The sequence below is a fragment of the Artibeus jamaicensis genome, unplaced genomic scaffold (assembly GCF_021234435.1).
Source record: "Artibeus jamaicensis isolate MK-2021 breed Jamaican fruit bat unplaced genomic scaffold, CSHL_Jam_final scaffold_1964, whole genome shotgun sequence".
Taxonomy (NCBI): domain Eukaryota; kingdom Metazoa; phylum Chordata; class Mammalia; order Chiroptera; family Phyllostomidae; genus Artibeus; species Artibeus jamaicensis.
Window position 1 is genome coordinate 63,354,640 of NW_026522030.1, and position 18,276 is coordinate 63,372,915.

General features: G+C 40.4%; 1 protein-coding gene across 3 annotated transcripts in view; it reads left to right on the forward strand.

Moving 5' to 3' along the window:
* Positions 1-18,276, forward strand: part of TEK (TEK receptor tyrosine kinase) — a 107,915-nt gene that overhangs the window by 80,130 nt on the left and 9,509 nt on the right. Inside the window, exons 12-18 of one of the 3 annotated variants that reach the window (XM_053656330.1) lie at positions 2,117-2,404; positions 7,861-8,160; positions 9,942-10,093; positions 11,546-11,756; positions 14,041-14,151; positions 16,176-16,366; positions 16,927-17,040. In XM_053656330.1, the coding sequence (XP_053512305.1) occupies positions 2,117-2,404; positions 7,861-8,160; positions 9,942-10,093; positions 11,546-11,756; positions 14,041-14,151; positions 16,176-16,366; positions 16,927-17,040 (1,367 nt within the window). Of the gene's footprint in view, positions 1-2,116; positions 2,405-7,860; positions 8,161-9,941; positions 10,097-11,545; positions 11,757-14,040; positions 14,152-16,175; positions 16,367-16,926; positions 17,041-18,276 lie in introns of all 3 variants that reach the window. The other 2 variants (XM_053656329.1, XM_053656331.1) reach the window with 2 other exon arrangements.

Genomic DNA, 18,276 nt, shown 5'->3' on the forward strand with positions numbered 1-18,276 from the left:
CCCAGATGTTCTCCGAGACATTGGAATGATCTCTTGTTAAGTTCTCTCTTCCAGTGTTTACTGTGCACAGTTGTCTGTTACTATCCTGGCCAGTGCTTTGTGGTTTCAAGTTTACATAGATTCAATTCATATTACTTTAAAGGATAAGAATTAGCATCTTCCTTATTGTGTAGATTGAAAATCTATAGAATAGAAAATGTTTAGCATCTCAGAGTGATTAATAACTTGCCCATGGTGATGTATTTGATGCATCACCACACTAGATACTCAGATTTAATATTTTTTATTTCTCCAATTATTGTTTCTACCTGGGAGTCCAAAGGCACCATTTCTTTATGCCTGATAAAGAAATTCTATACCTGACAAGCATTTCTAGTTTTTAGTCCTTTTATGGCAGAACCTGCTTGTAGGTCCTCCCTAGTCTAATAGCAGCCAGGGCTGGAGTATCAGTGTCCCCCTGGTTGGAGACAGACCCTTCCTCTCAGTTCCAACCAACAATTGGAGCAATGTTTCTCAATCTTTCTATTTTCATTTTTAAAGGATCACCCCCCACCCCCAGGAGATTTTAGGTATTTTTGTCCTTAGGAGAAATGGCTGTTTTCTCCCAATGTCTCTCCTGCCATGAATTTTAATACTGCGCATCTGTTTATAGTATATTGTGGTCCTTCATAAACCACTGTAATACCTAAAAATTTTTTCACACCCTAAGAACCAATTTTTACTAGTCTAGGGGCAATAATGTCCCCACTGAGAATGCATGGGTTAGAGGATCTCTATTCTATCTTTTTTTCTTGTTAATACTCGCCTGAGGCTATGCTTATTAATAGAGAGAGATGTGAGAGAGAAACATCTATCAGTTGCCTTCGATATGTCCCCTAACTGGGGACTGAATCCACAACCAAGGTATATGCCCCAACTGGTCACTGAACCCATAGTCCTTGGTGTATGGGATGATTCTCCAACCAACTGAGTCACCCAGCCAGAGCTCTAGTCTATGTTTTGAAAATGCTTTATATCTGGAACTTAAAAATCAATTTACTATAATTTACTGAAAACGCACAAATTTCTCTTCTGTCTACTGACACAAGGTAAAATATTTTAGGAAGGAAGGGAAGAAGAGAGAGAGAGGGAGGGAGGGAGGTCATGATAATAGAATATCCAACACATTCTAAATGTATTTTCATATCCATTACCTCATTCATTACTCCTGAATCTGGAAGATGGGTATTTTCGTTTTGTGTTACATGTGAACTTGGAGAAGTTGTGAATTTTCCCAAGGTCACGAGGCTAAAGTGGCGTGCTCTCTGATTTCAAGGCCCTCATTATTTCCATTCTGTGGCAGCGCTGGTAGCCGTACCCTCCTGTGATCAGAGCAGGGCTGGGACTGGGCCTGCTGCCCCTACTGTTGCCATGTCGGAAATTTCCCCTGTGTAGGGGAAGTAATCTCAAAATTGCTTTAAAACGTGTTGCCCAAAACGGTAACACAAACACTCACCTACAAACCCATAAACTTGGCAAATTCATTGTTTTCACTTTTATCAGTTTCCTTCCTTTTACCAATTGTAGACATTACTTTTACCAAGTTGCAATGAAAGTTTTTTTCTCATGTATTATAAATATTTTTATTGGGTTTTCATACTTTTCCCAATTATCTATTTTAATCCATTGCATGGCTATTTCATAATCTATTAAAGCATTTTCCTACTTTGAGCATTTAGGTTTCTTCCAATATTTAGCTATCATAAATAGTGTTATAATGAACACCTCCATGCACATAGGTTTCCTCTTCCTTTGGATTATTTCCTTAGGTAAATCATCAGCAGTCAGATTACAGGGCCAAATTATGCAAAATTTTGGGGGCTCTTGAAAACTATTCCCAAATTATCCTCCAAAGGGGTTGTGTTCCTGTATTACAATTACCCAAACTACATACTAGAATAATTTTCAGGGTTTACTATTTGGGTTGCAAGTGGCTGCTAGCTTATGTTTATTCAATAGCTTGTGAAATCATGTATCACACTAGGAGCCAAGGTTATTCTGTGGAGCCGCACTTTGGGGCTGCTTGTTACCTTCATTAACCCTGTATACAAATAATGATCTTCCTGATTTCCCCCAGGTCTCCCTCCTCCGAGAGGTCTCAGTCTTCTACCAAAAAGTCAGACCACTCTAAATTTGACCTGGCAACCAATATTCCCAAGCTCAGAAGATGACTTTTATGTTGAAGTTGAGAGGAGATCCGTGCAAATGAAAAGTGATCAGCAGAATGTTAAAGTGCCAGGCAACTTGACATCAGTGCTACTTAACAATTTACACCCCAGGGAGCAGTATGTAGTTCGAGCCAGAGTCAATACCAAGGCCCAGGGGGAGTGGAGTGAAGACCTCACTGCTTGGACACTTAGTGACAGTAAGTGACTCTTGCTGTCCCAGTCTCTCCTGAATGACTTTTGACTACTGTTGTTTGGACTTGGCTACCATCACTTCCAGGTTGTTTCTTAGAAATCATAAAAGGTGTTTACTGGTGAATGGAGGCTAATCAGTGCCCACAACATATAAGAAAGCTCTGTGTAAATGGGTTCATAATAATTCTGGCAGGACTGTGCTAAATTTATCTTTCTTTCGTATGAGGTGATTTATTCAATAAATTAATAACAAGAATAAGGTTATATATGTTTCATTTAATCTATTATATGGCAGTTTTCAGGATTATCATGTATCTATATGTACACAGATATTGATTAATTATAGATGGGTCTTTCTTAATCTTAAAAGCCAAATAACATTGCTTGAAAAAGAGTCTTAGACAATTTTTGGAGCTACAGTATATACTTGAGAGTAATATCACGACTTTTAAAATATTCTGCAAATTAGGCTTTTCTTAATTTCAGATTGGTCATTTAAAATTATTCAATACTTGGAACATCTTGGGTTTCTTTGTAGTAATTAATGGCGGGGTTGTTTTTTTTTTTTTCATTAAGCAGAGTTCTAGTTTAACTCACAGCTTTAGAGCTGTGTCCATTCGTGTTGAGACCTTGAAAAGGTTAGCCATGTAGCCACACTAGCAACCATCCGCTTACCTCAGTCAGGAAGAGTGTGGTCCCTTGCCACCCGAGTCTGTGGCTCTCTTCTGTATCTGGGTCTCCACTTCCGCAGGAACGGGTTTAACACCCAGCTCAGTGTTTCTCCAGCCACTCTCTTCTATCAGTGATGTTTTGTCAGTGTTTAGGGATTCTTCATCATTTCTTTAAATACTGTGAAATTTAAAAGTTACAGAGCAGTGCAGAGAATAATATGACAAATACATTCCTACAACTCAGAATTAACAACTGCTAATATTTTGTCATATTTTCTTTCAGCTTTTTTTTGTTGATTTGTGGAAATAGTAACACAAGATAGATATACCAAAATCCCCTTTGACCACCATTCCTACTGTAATTTATTCTCTCCCCAGAGAGAACCAAAATTATGAGTTTATTATCATTTGTATCATTTTAATGCACTGTACTCATATATAAGTGTAAATATGCATACATATTATTCTTTATCTGGCTTTTTTGAATAAACATTATTTTTATCTGTTAATTTGCTTAGATCTGGCATATGCTTCTTTCACTTTTGCATAATAGTTTATGTCATATCATCTTTTTTTTTATACCTTTCTTTTCAGCTAGACATTTGGATTTTCTTTTTTTTTGCTGTCACAAGCAAAACTTCAGTGACCATTCTTATACATGTGCCCTTGTGCATGGGTGTGAGAGCTTTTCTAGGGAGCAGGTCCAGAGGAGGAACCAATGGGCTAGACCCCTCTAAAGTGTCTCTTCAGTGTGTGCTGCGTCCCAGGAGTGTGTGAGCACGTCCTGTCGCTATATCCACCTCTGTTCTTTAACTATCTTGATATTGCTTGATATTGTCAGAACTTTTTAGTTTTGTTAACCTCAAAAGTAAAAAAAACTTTGCCTCACCATTAATTTCAATGTTCACTTTTTAAATAATTAACAAGGGTAAGCATCTCTTCTTCATTATTTTGAGGGATTTTTTTGATGTTATTTAGATTTCCTCTTGTTTGACATATAGGGTCTGGCACAAATAGCATCCCTTTTTATTACAAAAGCATAAGCATGTAATACTGTGACATAACAATGTCCCACTCAAGCACACCATAGGACATTTTAGGTGAAATGTTCAAATTAAAACTATAATTATTACACCCATATTATTACTCTACCAACCATGCTCAAGCAGGCCTTACTTCTCCTGGACATTGTATTTGCTGATATTCTTTGCCCTTTGGCTTCCTTGTCTTCTTTTACTGATTTGTTAAAATTCTTTATATAATTTAGATAGTAATCTTGTTATGTATATTGCAAATATATTTTCCTCATCTCTTTATTTTCAACTGGTTTGTGGTGGGTTTTTTTTTAACCTTATGTACAGTTTACATGTAATCAGACCTATCAAATCTGCCTTTGTGGTTTGTACTTTTGGCGTTTTGAAATTATTCCTACCCCAAAAGCACAAATATATTCTCTGTGTTTTTCTAGTAGTGGTAGTCTTTTGGCTTTTGCATGTATAGGTATTTAAGATATAGGCATGTTATTTTGGCATATAGTGTAAGTATTTTAATCTTTTAAAATGTCAGTCTTATTTCTTCACATAGGGCAAGCCAATGGCCCGAAATGCCATATATTGAATAGTCTCTCTAGAGACTTGTGATACCTTCTGTATCTTATGCTGTGTTCTCATATTGCTTTTGCATTCATTTCAAAGCCCTCTGTTTTCCTCCACTGACCTGTGTGTTACTGTATAATTTCCAACCTGTTTAAATTACTTTAGATTTATTAAATATTTTGATTATTGTAGGGTGAGTCATTATTTTCTTTTTCATAGTTGTCTTAGATGTACATTTACTATTCTTTATAAATTTTGCACTCACAAGAATTATATACTATCAAATCACACCATAATTACCGTAGTTATAGAATTAAATAAAAACTAGCGAGTAATCCCAAGGACTTGCCTTGCATGGAATTTGATGGGGGGTGAGGATTATATTGGTGGTGGTGGTAGAAATGCTGAGATTGGTGCGGTATAATCCAGTCCTACAGGGTCAGGAAATTAGGGCAAGGAGGATGTGGATGAGAACATTTCAGTCTGAATTGACATATTTGTTAATATGCTAGGTTGTTCAGAAGTCAAAGTAATGCTTCTAGTTTAAAGTTTACCTTGGTACCCAGCCCAGCAGTTCTGTGTGGACCAAGGGTAAGGAGTGAAACGAATTAGATTTGGCACATGGCAGCAAACCTGTGTAAAGGAATAAAGGTGTGTAATGTGTTCCTGCATCTGTATATGGCTCATTTGACACTTACAGTGACTTTATGAGGAAATTAGGATAGAAATTGTCACATTTAATAGATAGGGAACCTGAGACTCAGAGAAGGGTAAGTAACTTGACCAAAGCTATATAGCTAGTAATTCATGGGGTTTGGATTCTGAGTAACATTTCAGTTTTCTGTTTTACTTACTTTTGCTAAATGATGCTACTCATCTGTCTCTTTGGGTGGGCAACCAACTGCTTCAGAGCAACTTCGGTTATTGGAGAATTTTCTCCCACAAATGTTCTGAATTGTTTACAATCTAAATATCATTTCCTGAAGTGTTTTATTTTATATTATTCCTATTTTTCAATTATGGTCAACATTAAATATTATTTCATATTAGGTTCAGGAGTATTGAATAGCCATTAGACATTTATATAATTTATGAAGTGATTCCCCTAATAAGTCTAGTACCCACCTGACACTACACATAGTTATATACATATTATTGACTATATTTCCAATGTTGTACTTTGCATCCTTGTGATTATTATGTAACTACTGATTTGTATTTCTTAGTCCCTTCAATTTTTTCACCCAGCTCCCCAAACCGTCTCCCCCAATCTGGCAACCATCCATTTATTCTATCTATGATTCTGTTTCTGTTTTGTTTGTTCATTTATTTTGTTCTTTAGATTTACATATAAATGAAATCAAATGGTATTTGTCCTAAAGAATTTTAGAATCCACTTTAGACTCATCTGGGAAATCTGCTAAAATGTAGATTATTGGACTCAGACTCACTGAATCTAAATGAGTCTGTTAAGCGAGACCAAGACTATCAGGCATCAAATAGATAAACTGGTACATGCAAATTTATGATTTTTAAAAAGATTTTATTTATTTACTTTTGGAGAGGTGAAAGGAAGGAGAGAGGGAAAGAAACATCAATGTGTGGTTGCCTCTCGCGAGCCCCCTACTGGGGACCTGGCTAACAACCCAGGCATGTGCCCTGACTGGAAATTGAATCAGAGACTCTTTGGTTCTCAGGCTGGCATTCAATCCACTGAGCTGTAGCAGCCAGGGCAAATTTATGATTCTTAATTGGTACCAAAATTATATTCATTTTTCTTCTGGCCAGTGTCAGGCACTTCTTCTTTTGACGACAGCCTTAGAATACCACTGGTTTATGAAACTGAGTTTTTTTTATATGAAGTGTTCCCAATACTCTGTAATCCCTTGTGGGAAGAAAGGTTATTTTATATTTTTTGCAAAGGCATACAAAAATCTTGGTACTGGATGCAAAGGCACTTAAGACATATTTCTAATTAATTAGTTGTGATTTTGAATGTTGCCATCTGTTAGAGATGAAAAATAACAATCAGATTTGATAGCTCAAAATCCACTTCCTGATTCTCAGATTGCCACAGTTACCATAAGCCGTTTGATATGGAAAGGGGAAATTTAGAATATAGAAAAATCTCTGAGGATACAAAATACAAAGAATATGCATCAGGACATTTCTTGAAGGTTCTAATTTGGTCCGAGTCTACTACTTGCTTCCTGGGGCCAGTATAGGTCCCTTATATTGTGAAGTCTCAGTTTTCTCACCCCTAAAGTTGGGATAATTAAAACCTCAGCATTGGGCACCTACCTGCCTGTGTGATTATGAACCTCAAGGGGGAGCCTGCATACGGAAGCACCTTGTAAGCAATGTCACAAATGAAAGGTACGGTCAGTATGAAGGGCAAGACCTTGGAGTCATTCTTTCCTTGACTCAAAGAGTTGTAGGCTTTATAGAGTTCTGAAGTTTTCTCTGGCCTGTGTGCTTTGTTTGAAAGAGTTACAGTGGGGGTGCAGGAATGATTCTGTGCTTGTCAGCTTCCTATCTGGAAAACCTCAAGCTATCTCTCCCTCATCCTGCCTGTGACCCTAATGGCATATTCTCTCTCTTTTCCCCAAATCCTTATAGCAGTTTGTTTACAAAATGCTTAACACCGACTTTCTACTGCTCCATAAATGCATTACAGGAAAGGATGGGCCATATGGGACAGTGGCTACATTACAGACTCGGGCATCAGATTGCCAGGAATTGAATTCTATTCCTTCTACGTGATAGCTGTGTGACCTTCGCCAAGTCACATAACCTCTCTGGGCCTCAAAACTTATGCTAGGAATTTTATGAAGATAAAATGAGTTACTATGTGGCAGGGCCTATATAAATGCCTGCTCTTTTAATCTTTCTATTCTCCCTTGAATCAAGAATAGTATGATACAGGTTTCTGGAGTAACAGAAATTTTAAGGCCTTAATTTAGTGTAAGGATGACAGATATGTTTGACATGTGTTGTTATTTTCCTATCTCATGTTACACCATCAAGTCTGAATGCAATCCACTACCAATTGTTTGGAATTGCCATCTAAGAAAACACCTCTTAGTCATTCTCAGTTTGTGAGTTGACATTAATTATATTTCAAAAGCATAATAATCCAAGAGATGGTAGTATATCTTAAGTGAAATACTGTTATGCTTTTTTTTAAATTTCTAGTTCTCCCTCCTCAACCCGAAAACATCAAGATTTCCAACATCACAGACTCTTCAGCCATGATCTCTTGGACCATCTTGGACGGCTATTCTATTTCTTCTATTATCATTCGTTACAAGGTTCAGGGCAAGGATGAAGACCAGCACATTGATGTGAAGATCAAAAATGTCACTATCACCCGGTATCAGCTCAAGGGCCTAGAGCCCCAAACTGCTTACCAGGTGGACATTTTTGCAGAGAACAACATAGGGTCAAGCAACCCAACCTTTTCTCATGAACTGACCACCCTCTCCAAGTCCCAAGGTTGGTAGAGTGGACAGGACCTGGAATTGTTTCTGGAGACTTTCAAGAAGGCCACACCTGTTAAGATATTTATCCCATACTTGTGTCATGGGACACAATTCATTTGTCCTAACAGGCTTCACAATTTCAGATAGGTCCTGAAAATGAAAATGCCCCTGGGAAGGATACCCATTGCTCCTTTGTCTATTGTTTAAACCTTAGGCTGAATTAGCCTATCAGCATCCGCCATCCTGTGGTCGAAGCTCTGAGGAATATGAATATGATCCTGGGGAGAAAGAAGAAGGTGGAACGTGCTTAGTGGAAACATACCTGTGTGGTGACCCAGTAGGAAGCTACAAGAACCATACTCCATTCTTTCTCAAAATGAACTCCTCTTTTAGCTTGGGTGACACTATGCTATTCTGAGTTTTCTCCTACTTTTTTGGATCCAGGTTATTACGTCTGAACATCTGCTACTAGCCCCAATCCCAGGGAGAGTAAGCTCTTTTAGATAGAGATCCCTCATTGTGCCAAGCATACTCTGTCCAGCGTTTGCGATTGATAAAGCCTGTAGAGTGTAATCGAATGGACAGAGGTGGGCAGCTGGAGGCAGGGCAGATGCTGCGGCACGTAGAACACCTTTCCATTTAAATTTACCTGAAATGGCACCTCCCAGTCCTCTGCATTTGTGACATATGTGAGAGAATAGAGATAGAAGGAATGATGATTTCTGAAAATTTATTATTTGGACTAGAGTTTATTTTACAGAAAATCTTATAGCACTAATAACTTCTTGCTTCTCTTCAGGGTTACCTAGGGCTTAAAGAATAAAATCAAACAAACTGTGTTTTCAGTGCTGATTCTTTGGGACATTTTTGAAAGTTCCAAGGAATGATGAATCTATGAACTTTAGAAAATCATAGTTTTTGAGGTCACATCCTTAACAAATACATCATTTTTGTAGTTGCTTGTGTTTTGGTAAAATGCATACAAGCTATACCTACAATACAAACAAAAGTTAAACAAGGCATAACACAACAGCCCCTCACCATTCCATTCCAGATATCTCTTTATGCAAACATGCACAGAGATAGAAAGGTACATACATGATCACAAAACGATCCTTGTAAGAAGATGGGGTTATGCTCTCCATGCTGTTTTTCATAAAAATACACTGAATTGAGTTTTATTCACATTTAAATAAGGGACAGAAGTGGAAGGATTAGACCTTAATCTTTAGTAGTTTATTTTGATTTGAACCCTAAGACTTTCTCTTCCCTCCCTCCCTCCTTTCTTTCTCCTTTCTTTCCTTTCCCTCCCATTGTTATCCTCAGAGTTTCTCCATCAACTTTTTAAAACAAGGAAAAAAACAAAACAAAACAAAACAAAACATCTTATTATAGACTCTAAGCTCTTAGCATCATGAAGCTTTTCTAAGTAGGGAAACTGGGCAGGGAAGTTTCCCAAAGTTATGCATCTAGTTAGCCATTCCCACCGTTACTTGATAATGCGCATCTGCTTCAGCTTCGACTTGGAAGTCAAAGTTAAAAAATGACAACTAATGATTAGCATATTACCATTTGAAAAGCACTTTTGCCCCCCTTTTTGAGGATCTTAACCCCATGAGTCAGACTCATCTCCACTGAGTTTTAAACGAACAGCCCTAGGTCATGTGGCAGTTTGGTGTCAGGGCAAGGGCTGCCATCATGCTCTCATTCCACTGTGATCTCTCCCACAAGTGGTCCTGGCCTCTCCCTCAGTCTACACTAACCTTGCTGCTTCCCCTGTGTTCCCCTGCACAGCATCAGCAGAGCTGGGAGGCGGGAAGATGCTGCTCATAGCCATCCTGGGCTCAGCGGGAATGACCTGCCTGACGGTGCTGTTTGCCTTTCTGATCATGTTGCAGCTGAAGAGGGCGAATGTTCAAAGGAGAATGGCCCAAGCCTTCCAAAACGTGGTAGTGTCTCCTTTTCCTCCTAGCTAATAAGTGCAAGTCCACACACACACAGACCTTCACTTTCCAGATGTGTACCAGACAATTCACTCGTAAAGTAAATATTTCCCTTAGGCAGGTCTCCTCTTCTCTTCGGCTTCCATTATTAAATGGGAGATAATAACATGACTGAGATTTCCTGTCCAAAATGGAGCAATTTTCAGAGTGAAAAGGTTGCTCTTAATAATTATGCAGGATACCATGTCTAGAATATGACTGTTGTGCTGCCAAAATGAGATGTAGGATTATCCTAGTGATAAGTCACCAGAGAGAGTAATCTTCTGATATGAAGAACTCAACATTTTTGCTAAGGAACAACATGAGGGTAATCTGACCTCAGTGTGATAGGTAATGGTGTGTTGCCCTAAACAAGTTCCCCCCACATTTTCTATTTCCTGTTCCCCTTTCTTCCAATATCTTCCTCAATTTTACCGCTCCTCATATGTGTAAGAATTATGCATACATATGTGTATTTCCCATTCCTGCATACCCCTTGGTGTGCAGCCACAGTTCATAGCACTTGGCATGGCCTCTTTCTTTCATCTAGGAATTTTGACCAGTAACAAAGGTCTACAAATCATACTTTGCCAAAAGGCGTCCCATTGGAGTTCTTTGGTATTCCATGGCTGGAACATGAGTCTAGTCTATGGTTTGAGATTCTGTGAAACTAATTTGTACCCAAGGTCATCAGTTCTGAGTACAATTACATGTCCCAAATGAGGTATATCTTGATGTCCATGTGTCCCTGAGATTCTGCCCAGTGGGGGACAGGAGAGCTTTGTTATCTGACCTTGTGCCAGAGCTGACTCAACACAGGCTGTGCCTGTAGGGGAAGGGCCAGCAAGGGGGACGGCAGTGCTGGAGCTTGTCACAGTGGAGTCAGCAGCTACCAGAACTCACAGCAAAGGAGACACTGTGCTGGGATTTGCTCTGAGCATCCGTCGGGGGCCAGAGTCAGCCCCTGAGTGGACCTGAGAGATTCTGAGCTTTAAGACAAGTGGGAGGGGGTGAGTGAGAGCCAAGAAAAGACCAAGGGAAAGCTCTCCCTGAAGCCCATCCTGTGATTGTACAGAGAGAATCTTCAAGTTCTTTTCAAATTGGGACTGAACACTTGCTCATCCCACAGCAGAGTAGAAACTCAGGCATGACCAGGTCAGGGGTACATCATCCCTGTCCCTGCTCTGTAGACATTGTTAACCAGCTGTCACGCACTCCCCACTGGGGCCTGGAGCTGTGCCCGTGCTTCTCTGTGGACAGCCAGCTTATCAGAATGGGTGTGTTGGACGACACCCATTCCCCCTCCATTCTAGAATGAGACCCATTTCTCTCTTCACCTGGTACGGATACAACCACGGGGTACTGAATTCCCTAGAATGATGAACAAATCCTGACACAAAAAACATCTTTTTGTAGAGGGAAGAACCAGCTGTGCAGTTCAACTCAGGAACTCTGGCCCTGAACAGGAAGGCCAAAAACAACCCAGATCCTACAATCTATCCAGTGCTGGACTGGAATGACATCAAATTTCAAGATGTGATTGGGGAGGGTAATTTTGGCCAGGTTCTCAAGGCGCGTATCAAGAAGGACGGGCTACGGATGGACGCTGCCATCAAAAGGATGAAAGGTCAGTGTGTGGCCAGATCGAGTCAGCACTTCAGCAGGGTGGGGAGAAAACTTGACTTCCTGCTGAATCTTGCCTCTGTGGTCTTGCATTCTTTAAGCAAAACATTGGCAGGAGGTCAGACACAGACTTTACGTGCAACTGAAGGCGATATTTCCTTTGAGGTCAGCCTGTGATAGGGGCGGGATGTAAACATGAAGGCATGAGCTATTTCAACCCCAGTGTCTTGATTCCTTGGGACTTGAGAATACAGATTCTCGGCCATACACTGCTAACTTACTGCAGTGGTTCTCAAAATTCAGCAGGCACCAGAATCACCTGAAGACGTGTTTAAAAACAGACTCTTGGGCCCTGCCCCACAGTTTCTGATTCAGTAAATCTGATGCAAGGCCAGAGAATCCGCATTTTGAATTAGTTCCCAAGTGCTACTGATGATGAGGGTATGGAGACCACCCTTTTCAAACCACTGTCTTCATGGATTATCTGCGTCGACATCACTGGACACAGTGTGAGAAACGCATCTCCTTGGGCTTCTCCCATGCCCGGTCCTACTACCTGTGAATTCTGGGGTGGTCCATGAGCATCTGTGCTCATACGCTTTCTCAGTGACTCTTCTGTACACTTAGGTTTGAAAACCACTGATCTGAGATCACAAGAACTAAATCTTTTTCAATTGTGTTCCTCTTAAGACTGCTTGGTGCTTATCCATTTAACAAGACTGGATAACAAACTTCTTCTCAGAAAGCAAACTGAGTAGTTCCCTGGCAATACTACCGTCTCCTGTGTGAAATGGCAGTTTGTAGAGGACTTGACTGTGAAGCTGCACTCACAGCATCCCACAGCGGGAGGGGTTTTGGAGCCTGGAATGTGACTGCTGGGCTGCTCCAGAATGAGGCTCCCTAAGGTCACCCACTAGTTTTGCTTCTTTTTGATGGCAGTACTGAGCCTCAGATGAGAATTAACCCTAAATCTTATTCTATCACTGCTGCTCCCTGCATTGTTGGAAAACACCATGTTAGAGAACAAATAAAAAATAAGTAAAATATTAGCCATGCTAAGAGATAGTAATGTTTTCGCATGCACACACACACCCCTTGCTTAGCAGGCAGAAATCTCTTGTTTGTTTTGCTACCTTAGTCACAAGGAGTTTGGGGGAGCAGTAAGGACAGTGAGAGGAGAGAGGGTGTAGAACCTGGTAAAATCAGTTTGTACTGGGATCCAACCTGAGTCTGACTGTCTGCATCATGCTCATGTGAGGAGGTACAGCCACTTAACTGCGCCCAGACATAAAATTTCTGCAGGAGGAGTGATATGTCCAGATGAGGGCAGTTCCTTAAGTAAGGGGCAACCTCATTATAAAGAACGTCACTTTGAAACGCTCACAGGCATTGACCCCGGGCCACTGTGGTATGAAGAGGATTGCCTGCTGGTTAATCTTACAGGTATCCTCAGCCAGTGTGAACCAGGCCCATAATTTTGATGCACACGGACACTAGCACCCCTCTGTTATTTTCTGAAAAACAACAATAGCACACTGTCACCAACTCAAAGCTGGTCAGGTTGTGCATTAGTCAAAGAGCCTTCCCTCTGGCCTGGTTGGTGCCTGACGATTCTCCCTCCCATCAAAGTGCCAGTGGAAAGACAGGACACAAAGAAACAAATAAAGTCGGTTTCCTGACTACCAAGCAACTTCTATAAAAATGTCACTGGGAGTTGAGTTTTTTCACAAGACTGGTTTGTGAAAAAGCAAGCAAGTTAAAGTCATCAAGTGAAGTGAGGTGTGTATGTGTGTGATTGGTGAGACTTACATACAATTTGGTCCTATTCCTCAGCATATTTGTCTTGGGATGGTAGATTGAGCTGGCAGAGCTGGAGTCGAAGAGTGGAGGCAGCTCCATCACTACCAATGATTTCCCTGGGTATTTGAGAGCTTCAACCAGAGAATTTCAGAGCAATGGTTCTTAACCAGGGGTGTTTTGCCCCCTGGTGAGGGGCATTTGTTTGGGTATATTTTTTGGTTGGGCTGTTGGTATCTAGTGAGTAGAGGTTAGACATGCTGCTAAACACCCTACTATGCCCAGGACAGCCCCCCATAACGTAGAAGTACTTAGCCCAAAGTGTCAATAGGGACAATGTGCTTTCTTAGTGTAGAAATCTCTGATTGCTATGCAGTTTTCCAGACCTAATGGTGGCTGAGTGTGCTTGACAGTCCCAGGGAGGAGGAAGAGTTGGTTGTTTCTGAAGAAGCATAATAGACAGGGATCATAACTCTTGACTTCCTTCCCAGAATATGCCTCCAAAGATGACCACAGGGACTTTGCAGGAGAACTAGAGGTTCTCTGCAAACTTGGACACCACCCAAACATCATCAATCTCTTGGGAGCATGTGAACATCGTGGTAAGATGCTCTTTTCCTATCTTTCCTGACAGATTTTTTTTTTTATTTGAAACAGGCACATTCCATATTGGAAGCAGGAAAGATAATAACCTTAAGAATAGTACCTACTTTTTAAAGTTACAGTTTGAATCTGAATACCTAGTCTCATTTATAGATCGTGCTGAGGTTCAGCATTGTTTGGGAGGTAGGATCTACGGCTGGATCATTAGCCCTCTGATGTGGTTCAGCCATCACTGCCCAAAGTTGCCCGTGCTTGCTAATCCAGAGGTCTGCTCAGCCACCACTGCTAGGTAGACAGGAAGAGCACTGGGTCTTTTTAATTGTCTCTCCTTTCATTTTCCTACCAGACTCAAGCAGTTGATATCCTGAATGTTAAATCCACGAATGCCAAGAATCTACTGTAATACGAAAGCATTTACCATGCTACTTAGAGAAAATAATAATAATATGCTTATATCTGATAGAGGTTTATTATTTCTAACTTGCCCAATTTCCCATATTATTACATTAGACATTAAAATTATCCTATGTTGTACATAGTCTTAAAGTTCAACTTGTATTATTAATTCAAATATTTATTGAGTATGTCTATTGAGTATTTAATATGTTATTAATTGAAGTATTTATTGAGAGATTTATCTCTGCGTGTAACCTGGGTTTGTATTTTGAAATCTCTGCTTAAACTTAATTTCTCATGGAAAAGTTTTCTTCTACAAAAAAGCTCCACAAAGTAATTATTTACAAACTTGACAACCTCTTATTGACTTTACAGCACAAAACCAACAATAGAAAAGAGACTATTTCCTTTTCCTCAATTTATTAAACTAAAAATACTGGTGAGGCAAACACTTTATCATTTTGTGATCTAATAAGGGTGTAATTCTGAAAGTCAGATCATGTCCCTTACGTTAAATAATGAAGCAATGACATTTATTTCAGAGCCCTTTCCTGAAAACAGAAATCAGCATGGGGCAGCAATAAATGAAAGTTAAAAAAAAATAATAACTAACAACAGAAAAATATATATCTTTTAAAATTTTGCTCAATCATCACATAAAGATATGATCAGATGGTTCTTAAAATTTCTGTTTCAGTAAGTAAATGACAAAGCACCTACTTACAGCACAGTAGGATTCAGTGCTAGAAGAGTTTTGTTGTTGTTTAGGCCAGGATTTCGGTGTCTTAGGATATCTTTTAAGTTCAAAATCACTTAACATTTTAAATTTACAAAATGGTATATAAATGAATTTATCTTTAAACGATAGTAAAACCATTCTACCTCTCACTGGCTCTAAAGATCAATGTCTTATCCAAAAAAGGATTACTTTTTATTAAAAGGAAAAAGAACAATTTGTAATAAAAATAAGACAATGGATCAAACTGTGTGTAAAAACTATTGTTTTATTTGTTCCTGAGAGTCTGAGTGTTCCGGTTTCTGTGAGCGTCACCGACCCTGGACTCTGCTGCCGGTGGCCCAGTCTGGGTGTGGTGACTTAGCGTGGGCTGTAAGGCGGAGCGGAAGGCAGGGGAGAGAAGTTACCTGTGTGGGTTCTTCAGCTATGGATATGTAATCAGTTTGTTTTGTTATTGTTTTTATTTTTTAAATGACCCGAAGAAAAGCAGAGAGAGCATGGCTGACTCATGTTGGTCCTCAATCAGTACTGAATAAACAACAATGTAAGATGACGTGGACTGGCTGAAAGCAAATGCTTTGATTTTCTGTGCATTACGGAGCAGGCGAATGCATTCAGGAAGCTTTTCGCGTTAGCCCACATTTGGTGGGAAAGGGAAGGGGAGTGGGAGAGAGGGGAACCTTGAGTCCAAGTAGGGCACCCCTCAAGTACCACAGGAGGGGGTTACTTAACTCCCGGCTGTCCGTAGAGTTCTCCAGGTTGGTGCAAATAGATAAGTTACTTTTAGATGAAATGGAGTTTTACAAGCCATTCCCCAGGACCATAGCACATCAGCAATTTCAAAGCCTTTTGGGCCTACTAGTTAGGTGGCGCCTCTCCCTCTTCCCGCAGGCTACCTGTACCTGGCCATCGAGTACGCCCCCCACGGGAACCTCCTGGACTTCCTGCGCAAGAGCCGGGTGCTGGAGACCGACCCCGCCTTCGCCATCGCCAACAGCACGGCCTCCACTCTCTCCTCCCAGCAGCTGCTGCACTTCGCTGCGGACGTGGCGCGGGGCATGGACTACTTGAGCCAAAAGCAGGTTTGTGATGAGGGAGCTGCTTTAGAGAGAATTTTCTTTAGACATTCTCTCTAAATCACTTTAAATTTGTACTTTTTTTTTCCCCCAGTGAGCTTCTGTTCTTTAATTCCTCTTACAGGCTCTCTCATTTTAATCTCTTTGTTAATATTCCATCTATCTATATAGACGTTAATGGCCAACACTGACAACATGTTTTTGCAGTAAATCTCATCATATGTATTTGACAAGGTTCTTAACTCATTTTAGCCCAAATAACGCTCAACAGCAGATGATTTACAGGGCAGCTGGAAAATTTAATGACTTTTTTGTTTGTTTGGGTTTTTTTGTTTGCTTGTTTGTTTTGTTTTTAATACCTCTCCCAAGATTAGTGGGAATCCACTAACTGATGTTTTAGAGAGCAACTTTAAGGGATCTGGATTCTGGCAACTTTTAAAAACTCGTTTTCATACTATCCTCTCATCTCTGTTTCCCAAAATGTTTGCCCCTAGGGTATTGTGCTAACAGAATGAAGTAAAAAATGTAAATAAGCTGAAAATACATGATGTTTTTTAAAATTTCAGTTTATTCACAGGGATCTGGCTGCCAGGAACATTTTAGTTGGTGAGAACTATGTAGCCAAAATAGCAGATTTTGGATTGTCCCGAGGTCAAGAAGTTTATGTGAAAAAGACGATGGTAAGTTCCAACCAGACACCAACAGCATCCTGTCCAAGGCCCTCCCCCGTCCTGGCGTGGCTCTCTGCCACCGCTGCCCAGCGGGACTGAGGCATTTCTGACCCTGATCCCGGCAGATATTGTCCTGGCCCAGCAAACTTCCTTTCTGGGTTTTGATTGGGGGGCCATAGTGCCAGCAGAGAAGCCACTGTGACATCTGGCCAAGCACTTGTCTGTGCAAGCCTCAGGAGCAGGGGCTCAGGTCTAGACCCAGGCCAGACCCTAACGTGTCTCCCTCAGAAACCTCTGGGGAGCCCATTGTAAATAACACTGCAATACAGTATGCTGAGTGAAACAAGCCAGTCAGAGAAAGACAAGTACCAAATGATTTCACTCCCATGTGGAATCTAATGAACAAAATAAACTAACAAGCAAAATAGAGACAGACTCATAGATGGAGAGCAGGCTGACATCTCTGAGGGTTGGGGTGGTGGGTGGAGGGATTAAGAAAAAAGAAAAAGGACTCATGGACATGGCACCAGCATTGTGATTGCAGGAGCAGAGGGGAGTGTAAGGGGGATAGATGGTAATGGAAACTTATAACAAAAAAATTAATTTTTAAAAGTTACATAGAAAAAAAAAGACTAGGGGGAGAAATCTGAGGAATGGATAATGTGAGTACTAAATTTTTAAAAACAGAATTAAAGAAAGAAACTTCTGGGGAGTTCCCACTATCTCTTTCTACACACAGCAAATATAGGAGGGGCAATAAAAGACATTTAACATACTTTCCAGATACAAGGGAGGTAAATTAATGAGACTGCTAAATCACAAGAAGGCCCTGTGGAAAAACTTGGAACTTCTAAAGGCCCGCATAAGATTCCCTCTTTGCCAAAAGTTCCCCTACTCTCCCTTTAAGCACAAAGCTATCAAATTCACTTTTACCTAAAGATACCTAGTCTCCAAATGGTAATATTGTATCTCAAGGCTAAGATCTGGGGAAAACCTACCCAGTGTCAGCAGAAGAGAGAAACTAAACTCATCCTGCCTTTGTTGCCCACCCCGGAATCATAAAGCCCTAGAAATGTCACACCTTGGATATTTGTGTTGTGGCAGTGTCACTAACAAAGGGGTCTTGGCCCCCACTCAGGATAGGAATCAAGAGGGGAGAGGAATCAGATTCAAAAGGGGGGTTACTAAAAAGAAGGTGGCGGGAATGGAGAAAGGGAGGGAGCTCGAGGATGCACCAGGGGGGCA